The sequence below is a fragment of the Chelonoidis abingdonii genome, chromosome 11 (genome assembly GCF_003597395.2).
Source record: "Chelonoidis abingdonii isolate Lonesome George chromosome 11, CheloAbing_2.0, whole genome shotgun sequence".
In the NCBI taxonomy this organism is placed as follows: domain Eukaryota; kingdom Metazoa; phylum Chordata; order Testudines; family Testudinidae; genus Chelonoidis; species Chelonoidis abingdonii.
In genome coordinates this window covers 30,650,949-30,671,126 of record NC_133779.1, presented here as the reverse complement: position 1 = coordinate 30,671,126, position 20,178 = coordinate 30,650,949, and the positions used below count along the sequence as shown (strand labels likewise).

The window sequence follows — 20,178 nt, the reverse complement described above, 5'->3', positions numbered from 1 at the left end:
GTGGGGGTGTGATGGAGTAGGGGCTGTCTGTGTGGGGGATGGGAGAGCAGGGGATGTCTTTAGGTGAGGGACAGGATCTTTAAGCCTGTAACCTGAGCCAGGCAGCGGGGAGGGGGGTCAGCACCTGTGCCCAGGGAGTGGGACAAAGGACCCAGCCGGCGGGAGGAGGGGCAGGTCAGTTTGGGTTTGGGGCTGTGAGGGCGGAATTCAGGGTATCCCAGCTGGGATCCAAGCACCCTGAATTCCCAGAAGGACTTGATGGAGGGGTCCTGACTGTGCCTGCAAGCTCTGCTGTAACCTGTGTTCCTGTTGTCCAATAAATCTTCTGTTTTACTGGCTGGCTAAAAGTCACTGTGGGGTCCAGGAAGAGGGGTGCAGGGCCGGACTCCCCCAGACTCCGTGACAGGGGGTGAGGAGTGAGTGTGCACAGCAGTGCACGGGGGTGAGTGTGCACAGCAGTGTGGGGGTGAGTGTGCACAGTAGTGAGGAGTGAGTGTGCACAGCAGTGCATGGGGGTGAGTGTGCACAGCAGTGCATGGGGGTGAGGGGCGAGTGTGCACAGTGGTGTGTGGGGGTGTGTGCCTTATAGTGAGGAGTGAGTGTGCACAGCAGTGCATGGGGTGAGTGTGCACAGCAGTGTGTGGGTGAGGGGGTGAGTGTGCACAGCAGTGTGTGCAGTAACCTAGTGACTCTCCTGCACTCCTGGCTCAGGCTGTCCCCCCTGCCCCCCGCTCCCCAGCTAAAGGCCAGGACAGGGGGTGATGGGGATTCTGTGCTGACCGCGGGGGGAGGGGGGTACAATGAGGATTCTCATCCTTTGGGACCCACCAGCTCCTGGGACATTGACATCCCCCACCCCCAATCCCAGTGGGATCCTCCTCACTGAGACCCACCCTGCCTCCAGCCAGAAGGGCCCTGCCCTGGCCGCACTCAGCAAAAGGTGGGGGGGTGACGCTGGTGCCTTCCAGCTGCAGGAACCAGCCTGCCCCCCCCGCCCCCCCCATAGGCTCCTTCACCTTGTCCCTGCAGAGTCTCTTCCTCGAGGGGCCAGAGCCTGCGCTGCCAGGTGAGGGAGCCCCACCCCGCTCTGGCCCCAAGCACAGGGGGTGGGGGCTGGGGCCAGACCAGGGCTCCTCAGGGGCTGGGTGGACTCAGCAGCTGCCAATCCCTCATATGCTCCCAATACCCCCCACTCTCCCCACTGCCCCCGTCTCCCGGTGGTCCCAGAGCCACCAACCCCAGCACCTGGCTCCCCAGCCCTAATGCTTGGAGGGCAGCAGTGCTGGGGCTGCCCAAGGCCAAGGCCCGGGGTGGGACCGGCCAGGCCCCCCACAGTCATTCCCCTGTCGGTGCAGTGGGTGACGTGCAGGACAGGCCCACGGACTCAGCTCACAGAACAGTCACACTCCTGAAAGCCACCCCCTGCCCCCCGCCCAGCGCCCCTCACCCAGCAACAGCCCCACACGGCCTGGGGCCTCTGCACAGGGGCTCAGGACACCTGGAGACTAACCCCTGCCCTGCCACTGTCCTGCTGGGTGGCCTTGGCCAAGTCCCCACCCACCCAATGACTCAGTTTCCCCTTCCACTCTGTGTCCATCTGGTTTCTTTAGGTCGGGGCCTGCCACTCACATGGGGTCTGAGCAGCACCAGGGCAGTGGGTCCCAGATCTCAGGGGGCCCCCTGGGTCTCTGCCATGACACTCAGTGCTAATAACCTGCCAGCTAGCAGCGGGGCAGGGACTCTGCTACCCCATGGTGACTACCAGGCAGTCAAGGCAGCTGCCCCCAGGGACCAGCCTGGCCCGGGCAATTAGAGCAGTGCAGGAGAATAGTTGAGCCTGGGGGGGCAGGGAAAATGGCTCTGGAGCCAACTGCCCCCAGCATGCAAAGCCAGCCTTGCCTCCCCACCAGTCGCCAGCCTCCCAGCCAACCTAGGAGCCCCCACAGGCAGCAGAGGGGCCCCCACCCCCCGCTAGCTGCAAAAACACACCCAGATCAGAGTCACATGCAGCGGCTGGGGTGGGTCCCCCACGCCCACTGCCAGGGCGCTCAGTGCGCATGGGGCTGGGCGATCGGGGAGCCTGGGTTTAAAGGGGCAGGCACATGGGTGGAGATGGCACCGAGATGGGGAGGGCGCGAGGGCCCACGCAGCCTCCCAGGGCTGTCCCAGCCCTGCACATTCTGCCAGCAACGGAGCCTGGGAACGTTCCCAGGGAAGCCCAAGTGTCCTTGAGTCAGAGGTGTGGGCAGAGCGTGGGCAGCATTTCCTAGCACCGCTGGTGCCCTCAGTCCAGACCTGGATCCTGAAGAGCTGGGGCGGCCGGGGGGTGGGGGGGGGCTCTGTCTGGCAGAGCACGTGGATAGAGCCATGTGTCCTGGGACTGGGGCCGGGGAGGCTCTGTCTGGGAGGGCGCATGGATAGAATTGTGTGTCCTGGGGCCAGGGCGGGGGGTGGGTGGGGGAGCTCTGATCTGGGCAGGCACCGTGGGGGGCGTGTGCTGGGCGGGGCGGGTGGGGGTCTGTCTGGAAGGGCACGGGGTGGCGGCCGCTGCCTGGCGCTGGGGGTCGGGGGGGGCTCTGGCTGGCAAGGGGGGTGGGGGCCGCGGTGGCCTGGGAACGGGGCAGTGGGGGGTCTGTGTCTGGCAGGCTCATGGGTGGTGCCTGGGCCTGGGCGGCAGTGGGGGGCTTGCTGTCTGGACGGGCGTCATGGGTGGGCTGGCCCTGGGGCTGGGCGCGGGTGGGGGGCCTCGCCTGTCTGGAGGGCTAAAGTGGCTTGTGGCTGGTGGAGCATGGGGCTATGGGGAGCGGGTCTGTCTGGAGGCCGGTGTGGGTGGGCCGCGTGGTTGCCCTGGGCGCTGGGCGGGTGGGGCGCCATGTCTGGAGGCACGTGGCTGGGGCTGCTGTGCCCTGGGGCTGGCAGAGGGTCCTGTCTGGCAGCGCGGGTCGGGTGGGGCGGTGTCCTGGGGCGGGGCAGAGGGCCTCTGTCTGGCAGGGCTCATGGGTGTGCCCTGGGGCTGGGGCAGTGGGGGGCTGTGTCTGGCAGGGCTCATGGGTGTGCCCTGGGGCTGGGGCAGGGGGGCTCTGTCTGGCAGGGCGCGTGGATGGAGCCATGTGCCTTGGGGCTATGTGCTCTGGGGCCAGGGCGGGGGGGGTCTGTCTGGCAGGGGGTCAGTGCTCCCAGGATGCAGCCTCCCCACTCACAGTCTCTGCCAATGTCCCCACCAGACTGCCCAGCCCCGCAGCAGGCAAAGACCAGCCGCTGCAGCCTCCAGCTCAGCTCCTGGCACGCAGGCAGATCCTGACCAGGAGTCGCAGCACCTGTGGCCCCGTGGTCTCTGCAGCGCCCCGAGCTGGAGGCAGAGCACCCCTAGGCAGCAGGGGTGGGTGGAAGGGACTTGCCCCCAGGGGGCCACTTGAGGGCTGTCCCGTGTTTTTTAAACACAGTGCTGGCTCCCTGCTCAGCCCGCTTGCTCTGCCAGGAAAAGGATGGGGAGGGACCATGACTAGGGCGGGCAGGGTCCCCAGGTGGCTGCCGGCAGCGGGCAAAGCGGGCCTTGTCCATGCATCCCCAGGCCCGTGTGCTGGGGCCGATGCCGTGTTGGCCTGGGGAGCCCCTGGGGGCAGTGCAGGGAACGGCCCTCAGTGCTGCCTCATTAGGCTTCCAGGGTCTCCGCTGTGCAGGCAAAGGGGGCCCAGGGCCTGCTCTAAGGAGGTGCTTGTTGTACAAGCCCAGAGGGGCTCAGCCTGGGAGTGGGGACAGCAGAGGTTGCAAGCTGGGTCCCTGTAGCACAGCTGTCCATGCAAGGTCTGTGTGAGCCACATGCGTGGACCCAGCCTCTCCTGGACCCCCACAAGTAGGCAGGGCTGAGCTGACCCACTCACAAGGGGGAGTCACTTTCTGATGGCTGAGCTTGTAGGACGCTGCCTGGGCCCAACTGGCTGGTCGAACGGGCAGGACTGTGGACCCTGCAGTGTGTTGCACGGGCCCTGGCAGGAGGAAGAGCCTGGTGGGGGGGAGGGGGGCAGGATTTCCTGGATCTGACCCACATTCCAGCCCCCAGCTCTTCATTCAGCTTAGAAATTCACTTTATTTTATGCTATGTCCCAGTGATCAGCTTCAACACAACCCCCTCGAGCTGCATGGGCCAGTGCATCTAGGGTGACCAGACGTCCCGACATTAGGGGCTTTGTCTTATATACACAACTGTACCCTCCCCCACGAGAAAAAACGTGTCCCAATTTCCCACATTTGCTGTCTGGTCGCCCTAAGTGCAGCCTGTGGCGCAAAGGGCTCAGGCTCTCTGCACACTCAGGCAGATGTCTCTGCATTGGTCACACACACTACATCCTGCTCTTAGGCCTTTCTTCACAATCACAAGGGCCAAAAACCTTTATTACCATTGTTATTCGTATAAATGCAAGTGCAGATTCTGGAGCCCAATTCTGCAGCATTGGGAGGGAAGGGGGAAGTCTGCAGCCTCAGAACACGTGGGGCCCGGCCAACGGGCCATAAACCGCTCGCCTCCTGTACCTCCCCTCGTTTCTCTAGCTGGGATTTACCCTCCGCTTTCCCTCCTGGCTGCCAGCAGGTAGCACCAATCAGCACTATAATGTTTTCAGCCCAGCTGGGCAGCGCAGGGGGCAAAGCATGGCACTGGCGCCTGTGGCCCAGCCGGGCTCAGAGACGCAGGGAGATTGTTCTGCTCCCTCCCTGCTGCAGTCCACAGGCTCCTGCACTGCACGCTCAGCCCGCGCAAGGCCCAGCCTGGACCCCACTGCGGTGCTGCCAGGGGGCTTTGGGGAGAATCCCCTCCAGGGAAGGGGAGAGGGGGCTTGTCCTGCACAGGGCAGTGAGGGGACCTCTGTTCCCGCTGCACCCCTGGGCCCTGCACAGCAGCACACAGAGGAGGCCTCCCATGCTGGGCCAGGGAGGGGCTGGTCAGAGTTGGGCATAGGGAAGCAGTGAGCTGATTTGTGTGTCGGGCGGCACAGCGGGGCACCGTGATGGCGGTGGCAGCAATTCTGTGGTCTCCCACCCCGCCGGGATCGCAGACTCCTCACAGGGAGGTAATTTTATTCTCCTTCTTCTCGTTCTGCTCCTTCTCACCGTCCTCCTCCAGCGCTAGGTTGTTGTAGGTGTTTGAGACCGTCCTGCTGAACAGGAGAAACAGCGAGGAAATGTGGGGCCCCAGGGTGGGGCTCAGGCCGGGGGGTGGGGGTGAGTGGGCAGCTCCCTGGGATGTGTGATGAACTGGGAATATTCTTGATGTTTGCTCTGAATACCGTGTTGGTGCCTCAGTCTCCCCTATGCAGTTCTTAATATCTAGGTGGTGGGATAAGGGTGTGTGATTGCTGCAGAGCAAAGGGCCAGTGCACCTAAATGCCCCGGGCCTCTGTTCCCAGAACTGATGGCCTGGGCCCTCCTCTGCAAGGACTGCCAACTTGAAGGTAGTTGGAGACAAAGGGATCAGAGTGACCTCCTCGGCCCGGGAAATGGACGTGGCAGAGGGGAGGGGGGGAGGGGTGGTTAGTCTGGAGCTGCCTGGGGACAAGGGTGAAGTGCAGACGTGGGGGTCTTGCTCATGTGACCCCAGAATGGACCCAGCTGAGGGGACCGGTTCGCTGTACCATACAAGCTCTGTTTTTAGACCCTGTTCCTGTCACGATAAACCTCTGTGTTATGGCTGGCTGAGAGTCACGTCTGACTGCAAAGTGGGTGGGCAGAACCCGTGGCTTTCCCCAGGACCCCACTGGGTGGGCTCACTGTGGAAAGACACCGGAGGGGCCAGAGGATGCTGAATGCTCACAGGAGAGACCCAGGAGGATAGAAGATCATGAGTTACTTGCCCTGAACAAGTCTGCTCCAAGGGAGAGGAGGCTCCCCAAGTCCTGCTGGCTTTGTGGGGAGCAGTTCCAGAGCATCGCCTGGGGATCCGTGACAACTGGTGGCAGTGGAGGGAGATACTGCAATCCTGTGGATGGCGCTGCGCTTGCAGTAAGTGACTGGTGAGCAGTAAAACAAAGGGGGATAAATGAGAACCAGGTGTGCTGAAGGCTCAGAGAGGGAACGGTTTCAGGGGCAGTTTAACTCTGGGAGTGTGTGACCGAGCGAGAAGGACTGTTGGAGTAACGGGGTCCGCTGAGGATGCAGCGAGCAGTCTCAGGGGCGGAGGAGCTTGCCACTCGACCTGGGAGAGGAGGATTTTTAGGCAGTAGCAGGGTTCCCGGGGATTGCAGGAGCAGTCCAGGGGCAGAGGAGTCTGCAGCTCACCTGGCAAAGAGGTGGTGATCACAGAGAAGGGGGCTGGCACATCGGGTTTTTCCTGGAAACCATTGGGGGCCAAGAGCTACATAGGCCTGTGAGTCCAGAGCACTTAGGGACGCGTGATATGGCCTATCACCATCTCCTTAAGAAGCACACTTGCTGATCCTGTGCACAAAGAAGCAGGGTTACGCTGGGGAAGCTCACCAAGGCACAGTTATCGTGCAGCTGGAGGAGGAGGACCGCTCTGAGGAGCAGATTCCCCTATGACGAGATGGGGCACAAGAGGATCTGGAAGCAGCTGGAGCGGCAGCAGGCACTCCTGAGAGTCTGGTTCCCACCAGACGAGGGGTCTTCACGATCGGGTTTCCCATCAGTGGATCGAGAACGGAATGGGATGGGAGCAGAGCCAAGAGAGTGAGGACGCGTGAGAGAGAGCACAGAGACTGAGGAAAAGCTTCAGGAGAGCAGCAGCACGTCACGGACTGGTGATGGTGAGTGCGAGAGCAATAGGGGGCTGCCACGGTCAAGTGGGGAAACACGCCTGCAGGGCGAGGCCCTGGGCATGAGGGAACTGTGGTGTGCACGCCGCAGATGCTGAGCGGGCTGTGGGACCTGGGTGAAAGGTCCCTGGGTTGAAGCCCTCGCCCTGCCTATGGCCGGGATCCTGTGCAAGACAGGACGGTCGTGTCGTTCGGGCTCCATGTGAGCATCTGGCGAAGTCTCCGGATATCGCGGGAGTCTGGGAGACTGCCCTCTGGGACAGAGCATTCAGGCCCTGCTCCTGTAACTGCCGCAGGGTTTGGAATTCAAATCCAGGGAACCAATTGTGCTGGAAATGATGGTCAGTGAAAATGCAAATGACTGGCAGTGGGGAGGGGCGTGGGCTCAGAAGAGACCTGCCTACCTGTAACCACGCCCCTGGGCTGAGGGGGAGAGGAGAGATGCTCCCCCCCTCGCCTGCCACGGAGAGGGCTCACGCTGGCTCATGATGCTGGAGACCAGAGCAGAGAGCTCGCTGCCTGCCCCCATGGCGACAGCCAGGCAGCGCTGAGCCGGGGGACCTGAGACCCCCGCTGAGTGGGGGGGCACCAGGCAGTGGCAGGGCAGTGCCCAACCAGGTTTTCCTGGTCCACAGACGGCTTGCTGGGCAAAGTGAATTACTAAGCTAGGGACTACCCTGACTAAGCAGGGGGGCTGTGACCCAGCCCGCCAGCGTGAGAGGGGGAGCAGGGTTCCCCAACTCCTGCCCAGCGCCTGAATCCCAGACCCGAGTTCGCGGAAGGATCCTCCTTGGGAGAAGCTGAGGGAAACTTGCTGGTCACAGCGCTGCAGACCCCCTTGGGAGAGGTGCAGGGACAGAGCTCTGTTGGGAGAAGGATTCCTGTCATTCCGGGAATGGGCTCGCCAAGGGAGTAGACGATGGGGTAGACTCGGGAGCGCAGCCTGGTGGTGCCCCATGATCCACAGGGTTTCTTCCTCTCGAGCTGCTGGATGGGAGGAGAAGTGAGGGACCTGGACTGAAAAGGGGAGGATTGGAGGAGAAGGGAAAGACCCCGGTGTGATCTTTTCCTGGAGGTGGGAAGCCAATTCCATCAGGTGGTCCTAGTCAGATATCTGAATAGAGCCCAAATCTCTGGAGAGAGAGGTCAAGGAACATGCGGCTTTCCGATGGGATCCAGCTTTTTACAGCCCATGGGGGCCTCACTGTGGGGCTTGTTCGCCAAAGGAACAGGATGATCTGGTTTAGTGTGGGACCATTCGGAAGCTATAACCCATCACAGTGTCCCAATGGCCATCCTATTGCCGGCCTCGGGAGATTTCAAGCAGAGGGGGATGGAGAACTTGGCCCTGGCAGACACCTGATAACATGTGCATCTTTAGCCAGACTGGGAGGAACAGGTGTCCCAGGGGGAAGAGGGGGCTGGGCTGCCTCATAGGAGGTGGGACATGAGGTAAAGCTGGAAGTGTAAGGTGGAGACGCAGAGGTGGTTCGTATCTGGGCACAGGTGGGGGCGCTGCCCAAGCCAGAGCTGTGCGCAAGGCCAAGATGGGGGCTTCTTAACCAAGAGAGGGCCGATCGAGCCCAGAGTGCTGGGAGAAGACTCCATCCCTTAGTTTGAACTCCAGGGTATGGGGTAGCAAAGGGTTCAAGCTGCATAAACCTTCCCCATGTGGCCTGTGGTGCCATCAAGCACACTCAACCTAAGGGGGGCGTGAGACTGGACTGTCCTGGTGTAACTCACACCAGGAATGGGAGAGTGCTGGGGCATCCCGGGAACTTTGGTGGTGTTCGAACTTCCCCCAGGTCATGGCTGGAGTGCCCTGCTCAGTTCAAGTCTCAAAAGGGGGAGAGATGTGACGAACTGGGACATGTTCTTAATGTTTGCTCTGAATACTGTGTCTGGTGCCTCAGTCTCCCTAGGCAGTTCTTAAGTATCTAGGTGGTGGATAGGGTGTGTGATTGCTGCACGAGCAAGGCAGCTGGGCAGCACTATAATGCCGGGGCTACTACTGTTCTCTAGGAACACAAGATGGTCCTCTGCAAAGGTGCCAGCTGAAGGTGTTGGAAGACAAAGGGATCAGGTGACCTCCTGGCCCGCGGGAAAAGGAGCTGAGCAGAAGAGGAGGGGCTGGAGGGGTTGTTAGTCTGGAGCTGCCTGGGGATAGGAGTGAAGTGCAGACCTGGGGGTCTGGCTCACTGCCCGCCCCCAGAATGGACCCGGCCGAGGGGTCTGGTTCGCTGTATCTACAAGCTCTGTTTTAGACCCTGTTCCTGTCATCTGAATAAACCTCTGTGTTTTGCTGGCTGAGAGTCACGTCTGACTGCAAAGTGGGGGTGCAGAACCCTGTGGCTTCCCCAGGACCCCGCCTGGGTGGGCTCGCTGTGGGAAGCACACGGAGGGGCAGAGGATGCTGAATGCTCCAAGGAGAGACCCAGGAGGTGAAGACGTGAGCTTCTTGCCCTGAACAAGTCTGCTCCAAGGGAGAGGAGGCTCCCCAAAGTCCTGCCTGGCTTTGTGGGGAGCAGTTCCAGAGCATCGCCCGGGGTCTCCGTGACAGCATGCTGAACCTGGGTTCAGATCCCTCAGGGTAATGGCCGCTCGCTGGCTCCCCTGGCCGCGGTCCCACGTGTTCAAAGCACAGCTTGCCTTGCCCGCACTGGGGCTTTAACACGGGTTCGATAACACAGCTGTGGGGCAGGCTGTGAGCTCAGGAGGGCCAGGCCAGTCTCTGGTTGTGCGGCGCCCTGCCCAGTGGGGCATTCAGGTGCCTCCGGGAGGGGAATTGTCAATAACGGGAAGGGGCGACCGCCTCAGAGCCAGGGAGCTGGCTGGTTCCTGTCCGATGGGCTCTGCCTGTCTGCTCCCATCCCAGCAAGCCAGTGGCTACCTAGGGCATCCCATTTGCCACTGCACTGCTGGCCAAAGCCATCTGGGCCCTGAAGGCAGCAGTGGGAACGGAACCCAGAGTCTCCTGCTCCATAAAGCTCCACCCCTGAGCAGCAGGAGGATCCTCACTAGTCATTAGCAGTATAGGGTGGATGACATGCAGCTGAGCAGCCCCAGTTCCCACCAGCTGCAGCGTCTGGCAGTGTGGGGAACCCCCCCTCAGAGAAGGCACCTGCTTGTCACCGTTCCTACTGAGGAGCTGAGACAGGTACAGTGAGCGGCCCTCACCTTTCATTTCTACCCACGCCACTGAGTATGCACGAGCACCTGCATGTACCCACCCACATGCATGAGCATGAGTACACGCACACACACACACCAAGAACAAGCACACACACATACACACACTAAGCATGAGCACATGCATCTGCACACAGACACCTGCACGTGCACACACGCACACACACCTGCACACACTAGCACGAGCACACACACCTGCACGCACACACGCACACACACAAGTGCACATGCACACACAAGTGTACACACAAGCACACACACACCTGCACACACTAGCATGATCACACTGTCACGGAGTCCCCGGGCGATGCTCTGGAACTGCTCCCCACTAAGCCAGTCAGGACTTTGGGGAGCCTCTTCTCCCTTGGAGCAGACTTGTTCAGGGCAAGAAGCTCACACGTCTTCACCTCCTGGGTCTCTCCTTGGAGCATTCAGCATCCTCTGCCCCTCCGTGGGCTTCCCACAGCGAGCCCACCCAGGCGGGGTCCTGGGGAAGCCACAGGGTTCTGCACCCCCACTTTGCAGTCCGACGTGACTCTCAGCCAGCAAAACAGAGGTTTATTCGATGACAGGAACAGGGTCTAAAACAGAGCTTGTAGATACAGCGAACCAGACCCCTCGGCCGGGTCCATTCTGGGGGGCAGTGAGCCAGACCCCTAGGTCTGCACTTCACTCCTTATCCCCAGGTAGCTCCAGACTAACCAACCCCTCCAGCCCCTCCTCTCTGCTCAGCTCCTTTCCCGGGCCAGGAGGTCACCTGATCCCTTTGTCTCCAACACCTGCAGTTGGCACCTTTGCAGAGGAGGGGCCCAGGCCATCAGTTGCTAGGATACAGAGTGCCAGGCATTAGGTGCACTGGCCCTTTGCTCTGCCAGATACTTAAGAACTGCCTAGGGGACACTGAGGCACCAACACAGTGTTCAGAGCAAACATTAGGAACAGTCCCAGTTCGTCACACACACACATCTGCATGTGCACACACACACAAGCATACACACTTGCACACACTAGCACAAGCACACACACCCACACATACAAGCACACACACCTGCACACACACCTGCACATACGCATACATACACAAGCACACACACCAAGCATGAGCACATGCATCTGCGCGCGCACACACACACACACACACAAGCACACACACCTGCACACACACTGGCAAGAGCACACACCTGCACACACACCGCACACACACACACATATATGCGCACACACGATCGCATGCACACACAGGTGTTGTTGTAGTGAGCCAGACCTGCCCAGTGGCTGGGGTCCTGCCTGCTGCTTGACCTCTACTCCCAGCTCTGCCACCAATTCCCTTCCTCGCCTTCATCTCCTTTGTCATGCCTGTGAGTGTCCTGAGGGGTGCTGGCTCCGCATGGGTGTCCCTGGGGTAGCGGGGCCCTGAGCTCACTTGGGGTGTTGGCGTGGGTGTCCCTGGCATACAGGGGCCCTGAGCTCACTTGAGGTGTTGGCTCTGGGTGGGTGTCCCTGGCATACAGGGGCCCTGAGCTCACTTGAGGTGTTGGCTCCGCGTGGGTGTCCCTGGCATACGGGGGCCCTGAGCTCACTTGGGGTGTTAGCTCGGCATGGGTGTCCCTGGGGTAGCAGGGCCCTGAGCTCACTTGGGATGTTGGCTCCGCGTGGGTGTCCCTGGGGTAGCAGAGCCCTGAGCTCACTTGGGGTGTTGGCTCCGCATGGGTGTCGCTAGGGTAGCAGGGCCCTGAGCTCACTTGGGGTGTTGGCTCCGCGTGGGTGTCCCTGGCATACGGGGGCCCTGAACTCACTTGGGGTGTCAGCTCCGCGTGGGTGTCCCTGGCATACGGGGCCCCTGAGCTCACTTGGGGTGTCAGCTCGGCGTGGGTGTCCCTGGGGTAGCGGGGCCCTGAGCTCACTTGGGGTGTCGGCTCCGCGTGGGTGTCCCTGGCGTAGCAGGGCCCTGAGCTCACTTGGTGTGTTGGCTCCGCGTGGGTGTCCCAGGCATACGGGGGCCCTGAACTCACTTGGGGTGTCAGCTCTGCGTGGGTGTCCCTGGCATACAGGGGCCCTGAGCTCACTTGGGGCCTCTAGATGTTCCAGCCACTCCTGTCCCGGGAGGTGGGTACAAGCCACGGGCAGAACTGATTTCTTAGGGCCAATAGGCACAACAGGGCTGCTGGCAGGACAGGATATTCCTGGGGGCCTCCAGTTGGGAGGGATCCAGCCAGAGCCCTTAGCTGGCCCCATTCCATAGGCCCTGGGCACCCCACAATCACCAACATATTCACCCTCACAGCCCCTGAGGGGCGGGGCAGGGCTGTTACCCCCTTGTACAGATGAGGCCTGGGGCCCAGAGAGCCTGTCTGGCCCGAGGGAGCGTGTAGCAGAGCCGGGCATTATAATCTGCTTGCCAGGCCAGCACCCGACCACTAGGCCACCTAACCCCCCAGTGCCAGCTGCACCTCCCAAAGCAGTGAGCGGTCAGGGTTAGCTGCCTGGGGCTGGGAGCCCCATGTGAGGCAGGCGCCAGGAGCTCTTACACTGATCCAAAGTCCAGCAGCGATGGGCCCTGCCCCACCTCCCCTTCCATCTCCAGGCGCAGGAGGCTGAGCCGATCCGCCTGCAGGGAGGGTCAGGGACTCACCCCAGGCCATGCAGCAGAGCCAGGGTCACCGGCCCATTGGCCACCAGCCCACGTTGCCTCCTCCCCTGCCCTGCCACCAGGGGTCACTGCAGCCAGTGCACCCCAGAGAACCCCCAAAACGCCGCTGCTCTGGGGCTGCAGCCAGAGAGGCAGACGCTTTACCTGGATTGGGCAGGTTCTCCCAGCGAGTTCTCCTCGTTCCTGTGAAAAGAGCAGGGGGGACAGGGAGTCAGAGGGCATTGTGTGGCAGGGGGCCCCCCAGACGTGCACTGAGGAGCCCCAGTCAGCCCCAATGGGAGCCTCAGTACAGAGTAGCTGCTGTTCCCTGGTGTGGCGGGGCCCTCGTCCCGCTCTGGATACACAACGCGCCTATCCTGCTTCCCCGTCGAGCGCTCCCAAGTGCAGCCGGTGAAACCCCTATTGTCTGCACCATTGTCCACAAGAACAAGCCCATTTTGCCAAACTTTTTTGATTTCCCAGTGGGAAAATGGACAGGGCGGTGCCCAGCTGCCCCCTACGGCTCTTGTCCACTTTCACTCTGCCAGAGAAACTGTCAGAAGCCCCCAAGGGCGAAGAGCCCAGATGCCCAGCCGTCCCCTCAGAGCTCTCTGCCTCGCCACCTCCCACAGCTGGGAGCTGGCTGGGGGTGAGTGCCTAGAACTGCAGCGTCTCCACCCCACAGGCTGGGTCAGTTTCACAAGTGGGCATCCAGCCAGCTGAAAAATACAACGTCTTTCCCAGGAAAGTATTTCTGTTTTCCCGTCATCGGTGCTTGAATTAAGAAACGCCAGCACTACAGCTGGCCAGGCCAGGCCACCTTAACCCAGCTCCCAGCTAACAGCACACAGCAGCCAGCTCCCCTGGGTCTCTGGCCAGTGCCTTACACACAGGAAAAGAGCCATTCTCCTCTTCCAGGTCCCTGCCTCCTTCACTGTCCGTCCTGGGCACTGAATGAGGCGGGGGTCCCGTAGGGCAAACAGCACATTATCTGGTGGGGAAAGGCTGTATTGCCATTATAGCTGCTGGGTATTTTTCAACAAAATGGGGTCGGGGGGAGGGGTGTGTTAGAAACGGCCAACTCATGAAAACCGAAACGTTTCACAGAAACGTTTCAGTTTTGACAAAACTTCCTCGGGAAAGTGTCTTGGGTTCAGGTTGGAATTTCTGGCTAGGGAGCAGCCCTCACCCCAGGGTGGCGGTAGCTTAGTGAGGTGGGGGTGTTTATCTGTGACGGAGGCGAGCTAGGGTCAAGTCCCTGCTCCAAATTAGGCAGAACAGGGACCTGCAGCTGGGATTCTCACGCCCCAGGGAAGTGCCCGCAGCAGTGGGACTTGGTTATTCTGGGTGGGGCCACTCGTGTGTGGTTTGGGGTGACAAATTTGGAAAGGTCCCGTTCTTATTCTGACATGGAATGAAAACAAATCTGGCACTTTGCCATTTCTTGCAACTTGAAAATCTCATTTATGACCAGCCGTACCCCGGTGTGAATGCTCCGGGGGGATGAATTTAAACAAAAGCAGAAATGCGTGATCATAATAATCATCCCCCAGAGAGCCACGAACAGGGCTGGAACCCAGGACCTTTAGATCCACAGCACAGATCCTCTGCTACTTAAATTTAAGGAAGCTTACTGAAGTAGTAGGTTGTTATCCTCCATCTGGACCAGTCACTTGAGGGCACCTGCTAGTATTTGTGAGCCAGAAGAGGAATGAAGTGAAGCTGGAATGGTGGGAGCTGCTCCTGGCTCTCCAAAGGAATACCATCTAGATCAGTTCTCAGCCCGTGGGTAGGGACCCGAAATTGGGTCACAGTAATGTTTCAGAAGGTGGCCTGGCAGCTCCTGCAGCTCCGGTCCCACAGGGCTGGCTGGGTTCGCCCCCCTGCTCCAGGTACGGCGACTCCAGGGTCCCAGAGTCACTCATGATGACAGGAGCCCGGACAGGCCAAAACCGAGTGAGTGGCACATGTGAGCCAGGGCACAGCTCCACTCACACCAGTTTGGTGCATCAGGGGGACGGGGCCAAATGTGACCAGCGCTGCCAGAGTGGAGAGCCAAGCGCAGGCAACCCCACAGCACATGACCTACAGAAGTCTCCACTGTGGGGTGAGTGATGGGCAGGACCCAAGACTCCCCCCCGGGGGGGGCCAAGATCCAACCGAAACTACCCAGGACCTCCAACCCCAGGTTATTTACTGGGTCACAACAAGTCATAATCATTTATAGAGGGGGCCTGAGCCCATAAAGGTTGGGACCCATGGTCTAGTGTGTGCAGACGCCATAGCCAAGCGCTTGGATTCAGCCTGGTTGCTCGGAAAGGCCAGTAGGTGCGTGGATGACACTGGCGCCCACGCAGAGATGGCTGTGCCTGACGTTCCCTCCAGGGGAGGCTCTAGACATTTCGCTGCCCCAAGCACGGCAGCATGCCATGGGGGGGCACTCTGCCGGTCACCGGTCCCATGGCTCCGGTGGACTTCCCGCAGGCGTGCCTGCAGCGGGTCCGCTGGTCATGCGGCTCCATCGAAGCCGCAGGACCAGCAGACCCTCTGCAGGCAAGTCGCTGAAGGCAGCCTGCCTGCCGCCCTCCCAGCAACCGGCAGAGCGCCCCCCGCGGCATGCCGCCCCAAGCACGCGCTTGCCATGTTGGGGCCTGGAGCTGTCCCTGGTTCCCTTGCAGCAAAGGGCCTGCTCCTTGCCTGCCTCTGGCAAATGGGCTGGGGATCCTTGCTGACTAGGAGCTGTGATGTGCACAGAATTATGACCTGAGTCTGGGGGAGAGACAGGACTAGAATCCAGTGTCCTGCTGGCTCCCTCCCAGCACGCCTTCTTGCAGCCACTTGTCCAGAGCTCAGGCTCTGTGAGCCTGGAGCACGTTCAGTGCAGCTAGAAAGGTCAGAGATTTTAGCAGCAAGCTTCCTGCAAGCTCTCCTGAGCGTGTGCAAATGGCAAAAATTCGGCCCGGATGAGTTTTCATGGGCACAGCAAAAGGCACCTCCCTGAACCGCGGCTCATACCCCTGCCAGATGTTTACATTCCTGCACCAGAGCTTGGAGGCGCTAGAGTTCTTCCAAGGAATGGGCAGGAAGGACCCTAGCGAAACTACCTAATTTCCCCAACCTTGTTCTCAGAAAGGCTGGACTGTATCGAGCCCAACTCTGAGACCCAGACGGAAAATTTCAGCCCAAACTGGTCAAATTTGTCAAAGTTATGAGCAGCTGAAAACAGGGGCTGATAATGGAAAACATTAGGTCACCTTAGCTACAGGTGGCTCTGCCCGTTTTGCCTGCAATAGCCTGGCACAGCAGGGACTTGGTACTTTGTACGCACTCGGCGCCCTGTGCTCCCTGAGGCAGCAGTACGAACAGAACGCAGAGCCCAGGTGTGTCCCAATACGTGGAACAAGCCCCAGATAAGCACCAAACTGCTGATTCCAGCCCTGGAGACACGAGAGGGGAGGGTGACCTTCACCAGGCAATGGGGTCCACTCCCAAGATTACAGGGAGCTGATGCATTGTGCCCAGCCCTCAAAAATGTTTTACAAATATGATTAGTGATCGCATAGAGTGTCACGGTGCTTTGTGGACATTGCCTAAAGCACCCATTCACCCAGCCTCCTCTGGCCAAGAAGCTCTGTTTGCCCTTTATATAGATGAGGAAACGGAGGCACAGAGCAGGACAGGCACTTGCCCACAGTACACAGCAAGTGAAGTCATTTGCCCCAGGCACGTCACTAGCACAGCTGGGAATGGAGCCGAGGAGCCCCTGACTGCCCACCCACCCTGCTCCAACCACTAGATCCCACTCTCCTCCCAGAGCTGGCTGGAGAACCCAGGAGTCCTGACTCCCAGCCCCTGCAACTTACACTAGTCTAACCAGCACTGCCTCCCGGTCACAGCTCCTTGTGGTCTCAGACCATCCCAGTCAGTGACAGCGGAGAGCAGGTGAGGGGGCCAGAGGACCCAGGAGAGGGGCAGGTGCTCTGCACCATGCAGGATTGGGCCGAGGGGAGGGTCATGTGGCATATGTCCCGCCAGACAGGGAGCCCACCTGCGCTTCTTGGAGCGCCAGACTCTGTTGATGATCATCAGCACGACGACGATGAAGAGGAAGACCACGACGGCCGTCAGCCCCACCAGCCAGGGCTGCAGCATCCTGGAGCCCGCTGTTGTGCCCTGCACTGCGCCTGCCAGGCCAAAGGGAAAGGCTTGTTCTGGAGCGGGGAGCTGCAGCTGGATCAGGGGAAGCTGGTGCCCAAGGGGGCTCCCTGGATTGCCTCAGTGATTGCCTCAGGGGCTTCAGCCTCCAGCTCTACTCATGGGCCTCAGTCGTGATCTCGAGGGACTGACCCCTGCCAGGGCCACCTCCAGCACCCCATGGCCCTGCTTGCTCCGGCAGCCCCAGCCCCGCAGGCTTCCCCCGACACACACACAGCGCAGAGGTGAGGCCAGGGAGACCATGCCTGGGGCCCAGAGAGGCAGGGACAGGCACTGTTCAGACCCATCTCCTGCTCCCCTCCTGCCCAGCTGCCCACCCCATGCTCTCCCACCCCCCACCTCGGTCTTGGGCAGGGAGGGGGGTGTCCTACCGTCCTGGGCCTGCGAGACGGCGATGAACAGCAGGGAGAACAGAAGAGCACGGAGAGGAGACATGATGCCCGGCTCGCTCGGTGGCTGCCTGTTGTCCCAGGCGCCAGGTGCTGTCCCAAACCAGAGGAGGGGGGGCCACGGGGATTGTGCGAGGATGAATCCGAACTCAAAGCCTGGAGCCTCTCCCAACAGACAGCGCCCACACACAGCGTGGCTAACAGCCCGTCTGATGGCTCAGGGACACCAGCCAGTGGGTTTATTGTGCTCAAGAGGGCAAATGCCAACTTGTGCTTTAAAGGTACCATGGCAACCAGATTTCTTTAACGCTCTGGAGGCGGCGCGAGACCGATGAGGAAGCGGAGAGAATCCCAGATTCCAGGCCAGGCCCCACACAAGCAGCTGGCTGAAATTTTTCGGGCAAATGGTTTATTTGCTGCCTAACACTAGCTCAGCCAACCTGAAATGTGTCGTGCATGGGACACGGTCAGTTCCGGCCCGGAAACACTCTCCAGGCCAACCCACTGGGGCAATGTTTGTCCTAGCCAGTGGGGGGCACTGCCCAAGATGCTGGAGACCCCCATCAGGGTCAGGAGGAACCAGGCGGCCTGAGGGGACAGGGGGCAGGGACAGACCCTGGCTCTGGCTCTGTAGCTCAAGTTGCAGCAGCTTATGCTCTTAGCTCCCAAGGTCCCTGGTTCCATATCCAAGTGGCTGGCTGAGGGAGCAGCCTCACAGCCGCCTCAAGGTGCTGTACCCCTCCTGCCCCCGGGGGAGCTGCAAAGAGTGCTGCTGAGGGGGACCCCTCCTCCCTGTGGGGGAGCCGCAAAGAGTGCTGCTGAGGGGGACCCCTCCTTCCCGTGGGGGAGCTGCAAAAAGTGCGGCTGAGGAGGCTGGGGGGGGCAGCTAAGCTCACCTGCCTGTTGGCAGCTCTCCAGGGAGCAGGGGTCTTTCACCACCCTGGGTCTGTGTGACACATCAATTGCACTAATCATTAATGCTGTTATCTGGGTGCCCTGGGGTGACTCACGCTGGCTGGAGACTGAGCACCAGCTTCCCTTAGCAACGTGATTCGGGCCCCTCACCTGCTGGCGGTGCTGCCCCATGAGAACAGAGCAGCGAGGGCAAGGATCAGATCCAGGGGTGGGATAGTGCTGCGGAGGGGATCAGCTGTGGGGAAGGGGAGGAGAGGGATATAGGACTGGGGTGAAGCTGAGCAAACAGCCAATCAGCACAGAGTAGAGGAAATCCAATTAAAACAAAGCCACAGGCCCCCTCCCCACCCCCCACCCCCCACTATGTGGGGTTGCCCCCAGAGCAGCCTTTGAACCCAGGCCCATGGTGATGCCCCCCTAAACCCCATCCAGGGCCCCAAGTCTGCAGGCAAGAGATAGCAGATGCACCCCCTTGGTCTGGCCCCCCACATCTGTTCGGCCAGCCTGGTTTGGGGCTGAGCCTTCAACTGGGGGCCAAGGGCACTGGGGAGCCCAGACCCATCCCTGCTGCAGGATGTGTCTGCCCCAGGCACCACCCTCCCCCACTGTGCCCCTGGGGGGGCGGGGGGAGAAGGCAGCCCGCTGGAGTTTGGACTTTGATGTGGCCGCTCAGTGCCCCGAGGCAGCCATGGCAACAGTGCCAAAGTATAGTCAGAAATAAACACTTGGCATCTTCCGAGCACCCCGCCCCTTTGGGGGAGGAGTTGGCCTTGGGCCCACGCTGGCAGTGGGGCCAGGACATCATCAGAGGGTGGGGGGTGCTGGGACTTGCATCCCACATCACCAGGCATGAAGGGCGAACTCCTGGTCCCTCTGAAGCCAATGGGCATTTGGCCACTGGACGGCTGGGAAGCAGCATCTTCCAGCCATAGCGACACCCCCCCAACTCCCCACCCCCCCACAACAAGCCCTTGGCTCCTGCTTCCAGGGTAAAGCCTGACCTGCAGTCCCTGGAAGGGTCTTTCCCCAGACCTGCAATGGGTTGGTGCAGACAGTAAGGTTGCCAACTTCCTAATCACACAAAACCAAACGCCCCTGCTCTGCCCCTTCTCTGAGGCCCCGGCCCCTGCTCCCTCCATCGCTCGCTCTTCCCCACCCTCACTCACTTTCACCAGGCTGGGGCAGGGGGTTGGGGTTGGGGGACCTGGCAGCTGATTCTGGGAGCCATGCGGAGCCAGGGCAGCCAGGAAGCCTGCCTTAGCCCCAGGCCCCTGCTGCACCGCCAATCGGACTTTTAATGGCCCGGTCGGCGATGCTGACCAGAGCCGCCAGGGTCCTTTATCGAGTTGGAGTTCCAGTCAAAAAGTGAACACCTGGCACCCCTAGCAAACAGGCCTGCTCCAGGCTCCCTTCCCTTCCTGGACACCTGCGTGAGGTGCCAGCCAGGCAACCAGGAGGAAGAAATGGATTGGTGGGGGGGGGCCTTCAGACACCCCGGAACCCTGTCCCAGCAGCTCACAGTGTGTTTGGGAAACAAGTGGGACCCTGGCCCTGGGAACACAGACCCCAGCAGCTGGGGTAAATTCCAGTCAGATCCCTGCAGTTCAGACACCCCACGCAGCCTCTGGGGAAGTAACATTGCAGGACAAGGCTGTCAGAGACAACTCAGCCCCAACCCCTAACCCCTAGCTCCCCCCTCACGTCTTGTCCCCCCACCAACTTCTGTGCTGTCCTGAGGGGGAGGGAGGCTGATCCAGCGGCCAGGCCTCACCGAGCTCTCCTGAGCTGCATCCAAATTCTGGGCCTGCCCCTCCCTGGGGGGCTAGTGCCTGGGATAGGATGAGATGCAGGGGGCAGAGAACTGACATTAAAAGCCTCTAGACAGGCTGAGGCAGCAGAAAGCTCAGCTCCACAGTTGCTTGGAACACAAAATGAAAGTAAGTGTGTGTGTGTGTGAAGGACAGTGGGAGTGTGTGCATGCATGTGTCTACAGAGTGTCTGTGTACACACGTGACTGCACTGTTTGTGTGCACGTGCATGCATGTGTCTGCAGTGTCTATGTGTGTACACACGTGAC

General features: G+C 60.6%; 1 protein-coding gene across 2 annotated transcripts; it reads right to left on the bottom strand.

Moving 5' to 3' along the window:
- Positions 1-4,394: 4,394 nt before the first annotated feature.
- Positions 4,395-17,403, bottom strand: SMIM24 (small integral membrane protein 24). Of its 2 annotated transcripts, none has more exons than XM_032783108.2 (4): positions 17,169-17,403; positions 16,631-16,766; positions 12,748-12,786; positions 4,395-5,153 (listed from the first exon to the last, which is right to left on the bottom strand). In XM_032783108.2, the coding sequence occupies exons 1-4, from the start codon at positions 17,230-17,232 to the stop codon at positions 5,057-5,059; spliced, it is 336 nt and encodes a 111-aa protein (XP_032638999.1). In that variant the 5' UTR covers positions 17,233-17,403; the 3' UTR covers positions 4,395-5,056. The 2 variants fall into 2 exon arrangements, with proteins under 2 accessions (XP_032638999.1, XP_032639000.1); XM_032783109.2 differs by having other exon boundaries at positions 4,395-5,150.
- Between the last annotated feature and the right edge of the window lie 2,775 nt (positions 17,404-20,178).

Excerpts from the sequence above, each read along its gene's own strand:
- SMIM24 (XM_032783108.2), bottom strand. The coding sequence starts at position 17,232 with ATGTCTCCTCTCCGTGCTCTTCTGTTCTCCCTGCTGTTCATCGCCGTC. Across the intron at positions 12,787-16,630 it reads TGGCGCTCCAAGAAGCGCAG|GAACGAGGAGAACTCGCTGG; the intron begins GTGGGCTCCCTG and ends CTCTTTTCACAG. Across the intron at positions 5,154-12,747 it reads GGAGAACCTGCCCAATCCAG|CAGGACGGTCTCAAACACCT; the intron begins GTAAAGCGTCTG and ends TCTCCTGTTCAG.